Source organism: Dendropsophus ebraccatus, chromosome 9 (assembly GCF_027789765.1).
Source record: "Dendropsophus ebraccatus isolate aDenEbr1 chromosome 9, aDenEbr1.pat, whole genome shotgun sequence".
Lineage (NCBI taxonomy): Eukaryota > Metazoa > Chordata > Amphibia > Anura > Hylidae > Dendropsophus > Dendropsophus ebraccatus.
This window is the reverse complement of record NC_091462.1, coordinates 36,300,625-36,305,162: the sequence shown is the minus strand read 5'-3', so window position 1 is coordinate 36,305,162 and position 4,538 is coordinate 36,300,625. Positions and strand designations below refer to the sequence as shown.

The 4,538-nt window shown below is 39.4% G+C and overlaps 1 protein-coding gene across 3 annotated transcripts in view; it reads left to right on the top strand.

The window, feature by feature from the left end:
* Positions 1–557: 557 nt before the first annotated feature.
* Positions 558–4,538, top strand: part of EVX2 (even-skipped homeobox 2) — a 4,184-nt gene continuing 203 nt past the window's right edge. Inside the window, exons 1-3 of one of the 3 annotated variants that reach the window (XM_069985162.1) lie at positions 558–969; positions 1,968–2,230; positions 4,130–4,538. The exon at positions 4,130–4,538 is cut by the window's right edge and continues 203 nt beyond it. In XM_069985162.1, coding sequence (XP_069841263.1) covers positions 558–969; positions 1,968–2,230; positions 4,130–4,538 — 1,084 coding nt within the window. Of the gene's footprint in view, positions 988–1,967; positions 2,231–4,129 lie in introns of all 3 variants that reach the window. The other 2 variants (XM_069985160.1, XM_069985161.1) reach the window with 2 other exon arrangements.

The window sequence follows — 4,538 nt, the reverse complement described above, 5'->3', positions numbered from 1 at the left end:
ATGATGCCCCTAAATGAAAGGGAAATGTTGCTCGGCTCGTTTTATTAATCAGACTGTCAATTTCACCCCAGAGGCCAAACCCCACAGCAATTGAAGCAAGATCTGATCAAGAGCCTAACAGTTCCTTCCTTGTCTCTCTCTCTCTCTCTCTCTCTCTCTCATTCTCTCTGCCTCTCTCTCTGCCTCTCTCTTTCTACCTGGATATATTTGTCTGCACAGAACCCGCCTTCACTGCCAAGTGACAGGAGCCTGTATTTATTTGCTTATAAAACTGTTACAATAAATGATTATTCAAACAGCGTCATTCATACCTTAATGACGAGCCCTAGCTTTTGATGAATGACATTTCTGGCTGGGAAGGATGTATGGGTCATTTTGACCAGTCATTCCATCGCTTTGGCATCCTACAAGAAGAAGAAGATAATATTAGGAGGCAGTGGTAGGCTGCACGTGAGCTGGCCCCTGCTGCAGGCACATCCTCATCATCCTCATCCTCACCACTCCAGCACCAAGCCTGCTTTCTCCTCTCACTCTTTTCCCTCCTCACAAAAGCTGAGATGATGGAAAGGATAAGAAAAGAGATGATTCTTATGGAAAGAGGTCTTCACAGCCCAACCACAGGCAAAAGGCTTTCCAATCTATCCGACTCAGCTGGGAATGCAGTGTTGGAGGCCTTGGAAAATGCTCATCACAACGCTCGTCTAAGTCCCAGGCTAACTTCTTCTATGCATGGATCTATAGGGGACATACCCAGCAAAGGCAAATTTGAGATAGACACTTTGTTCAGCATCCCTCATCCCAACAGTGAATCCAATAACAACTCATCAGAACTCTCTGGATCTGACAGAGGCAAGAAGATAAACCAGTATTCAGACGTGGCTTCAGAGGCAGATATGAGCAGTGATGTAGAGGTGGGGTGCTCAGCCCTGAGGTCCCCCAACAGCTTGAGTGGTACCCAGCTAAAGGACAGCATCAGCAAAGGTATGGACCCCTACTCCTCTTTACCTACAGATTCCTTACACAATACCACTTTCCATGTGCAATACTACCTAGACAGCACAGGAAATAGGGACCATTGCCCTATTTATTAGAATTGTAGGCAGAAAGATATTTAAAGAAAAAAATATATATATATATTTTAATCTGAATGTGAATAACCATAAAAAATGTATTTGCTATATGTGCATACAATATGTATATATTTTTTTGTAGTTTAGTATTTCAGGGATACCATTTATTATGTGCATTAATGAGAAAAGCATATCCTTTTATTAAAAAATAAAAATAGGAATGTAAAAAAAAAAAACAACAACAAGATCCTGCATTTTATTTCTGTGACTTTATATAGAAACTTGGTAAACACCTGCGTGATGATCGATTGTGTTTTCCCATAGTAATCAATAACGCAGAAAACAATAGTATAGATATAGTCAGCTAATGCGTTTATTACCAATAGCTTAAATAAAACCTTAAAGTTATTGTTCTGTACAACTGATTTACCCCCCTGAGAATTATACAGCGCTTTTCTCTATGGGGTCTTTGCGCTCTTGTTCACTTTAAATTTACTATATACAAAATGGTCTTGCTATGGAATCACTACCAGCTTTCTATCCGAAGGAACTTAGGTCATAGTTGTATTATTGGTTAATTTACAGAGGAAAATAGTTGTTCCAAATTATACAATGTATGAAATATTTTCTAATGTTGAAACTAATGTACAACCAGACCCCCTAACATTGTATACTGTTTAAAAAAATAAAATAAAAAATATATTTCTATATTTGTGTGTATATATATATATATATATATATATATATATATATATATACAAATTAAAAAGAAAAAAAATATATATATATATATACATTTATTATTATTATTATTATTATTATTATTATTATTATTATTATTATTATTATTATTATTTTCCATTGTCGAATGCGAAGTATGCAGGAAACTAAATAAAGTGTTTTCCTATGTTACAGAGAGTGGCTCAGTGGCCAGTACCACCAGCTCGTCCACCAGTTCGGGACTGGGCAGTCTGGGCAGCAGTAATAACCCCGTGGGGAGCTCCAGCTCAGCTGCTGACCAGGTGCGCCGGTACAGGACAGCATTCACCCGGGAACAGATAGCCAGGCTGGAGAAGGAGTTCTACCGGGAGAATTATGTGTCCCGGCCCCGGAGATGTGAGCTGGCAGCTGCCCTCAACCTGCCAGAGACGACCATTAAGGTGAGAGCCTGGGAGATCTCCCTGTGTCATCTGCAGCTCCCCCCCGACCCCACCTTCTGTACACTGGATTGGGGTCTATTTAAAAAAATATTCAATCCCCAAGGTTTAATTCCAGCATATCATAGCATCATATATATATATATATATATATATATATATATATATATATATATATATATATATATATATATCTGGACCAGCATCTCATAGCATATATACTCTTGGTACTGGACCAGTATATCATAGCATATATATAACCAGCATCTCATAGTATATATACTCCTGGTACTGGACCAGCATCTCATAGCATATATAGTCCTTGTACTGGACCAGCATCTCATAGTATATATACTCCTGGTACTGGACCAGCATCTCATAGTATATATACTCCTGGTACTGGACCAGTATCTCATAGCATATATACTCCTGGTACTGGACCAGCATCTCATAGTATATATACTCTTGGTACTGGACCAGCATCTCATAGTATATATACTCCTGGTACTGGACCAGCATCTCATAGTATATATACTCCTGGTACTGGACCAGCATCTCATAGTATATATATACTCCTGGTACTGGACCAGTATCTCATAGCATATATACTCCTGGTACTGGACCAGTATCTCATAGCATATATACTCCTGGTACTGGACCAGCATCTCATAGCATATATACTCCTGGTACTGGACCAGCATCTCATAGTATATATACTTTTATTACAGCATATAGTATATGTACTCTTTGTATTAGCATACAGCATCTCATAGCATATATAGTCTACTGGACCTATAAATGATTTTATGTTGCAAAATAGCTGGGAATATTATAATCGTGTGCACAGAAAAACGATATCTACCTATGTATTAGACATACTATTTGATGACTCGATAGTGTATACATTATGCATTGACTGTAATTTGGGTCAGTGGATCTGTCATTTTCTAAAAGATAAAAACAGTAAAATAGAAGGGAAATGTCCAACATGGTAAACACTACTTTAAGGATAAACGTGTGAATAATAAAAATGATAAAAACATTATAAACATTATCCACAGCTTCTACGTAGATACTCTCTCTCTCTATCTATCTATCTATCTATCTATCTATATATATATATATATATAGAGAGAGAGAGAGAGAGAGAGTATAAATAATATATATTATAAACACATTATATATAGTATGCGTTATATATATATATATATATATATATATATATATATATATATATATACCTTTTTGCCCATAAACTGGAGCCTATCCACTTTACATAATCAGGCATCTGTCATCATTATCAAAGTATATATTTTTTGCAAACAAAAATTCTGATTTGCATTTTGTTTCCCCAAAAAAATCCCTACAGTACTTGGGTAGAACTACAAGTGGCAGCAGTGAAAATAAACTCAGCCTGGAAAGGTGGAATAAAAACAAACAAACAAACAAATTAGAATAATTTTTATCGCATACAAAGTCAATGTAGTGTCGTCGGCCAAAGCAAAGTCTATATATGAAAAAAAAAAAAAAAAAAAAGTTGTCAATCAAGTTTCTTTTTCACAAGGACATGATCCTATATTTAGGGACGAAAACAGGAATCAGAGGGATGTTTGACAGCTTTTCTCCAGAGGGCCGTCACTATATGGGCACCAAGAACTGCCTCTTTGAATGAAATAAAGGACACTAGCTAAATGGTATCAGAGCTGAGCAGGAAAGTACCATTTATTGTAGTCGGGGTCTCACAAGCCGATGATGGAGGTGACTGCTCTGTTCTTCAATTAGGATAGGAAGTCCCTAAAATTGTACCTATATGTATGTGTCATACTGGTGGTTATTTTAGATTACTGTGAAATTATATTACGTATGTATATGTATAACGCAATGTCCATCATGTATTTTCAGGTTTGGTTCCAGAACCGGCGGATGAAGGACAAGAGGCAGCGCTTGGCTATGTCCTGGCCTCATCCCGCGGACCCCAGCTTCTACACTTATATGATGACCCATGCTGCGGCCACAGGAAGCCTTCCTTACCCCTTCCACTCCCATGTGCCTCTACATTACTACCCCCACGTCGGGGTGACAGCAGCAGCCGCGGCCGCCGCGGCCTCCGGTGCTGCAGCAGCTGCGGCTTCCCCCTTTGCTACATCCATCCGGCCCCTGGACACTTTCCGCGCCCTTTCTCATCCGTATTCCAGACCGGAACTCCTCTGCAGCTTCAGGCACCCGGGGCTTTACCAGTCTCCTGCCGGCCTCAACAGCACCGCAGCCGCCGCGGCCGCCGCAGCCGCCGCCGCCGCCGCCTCGGCCCCCG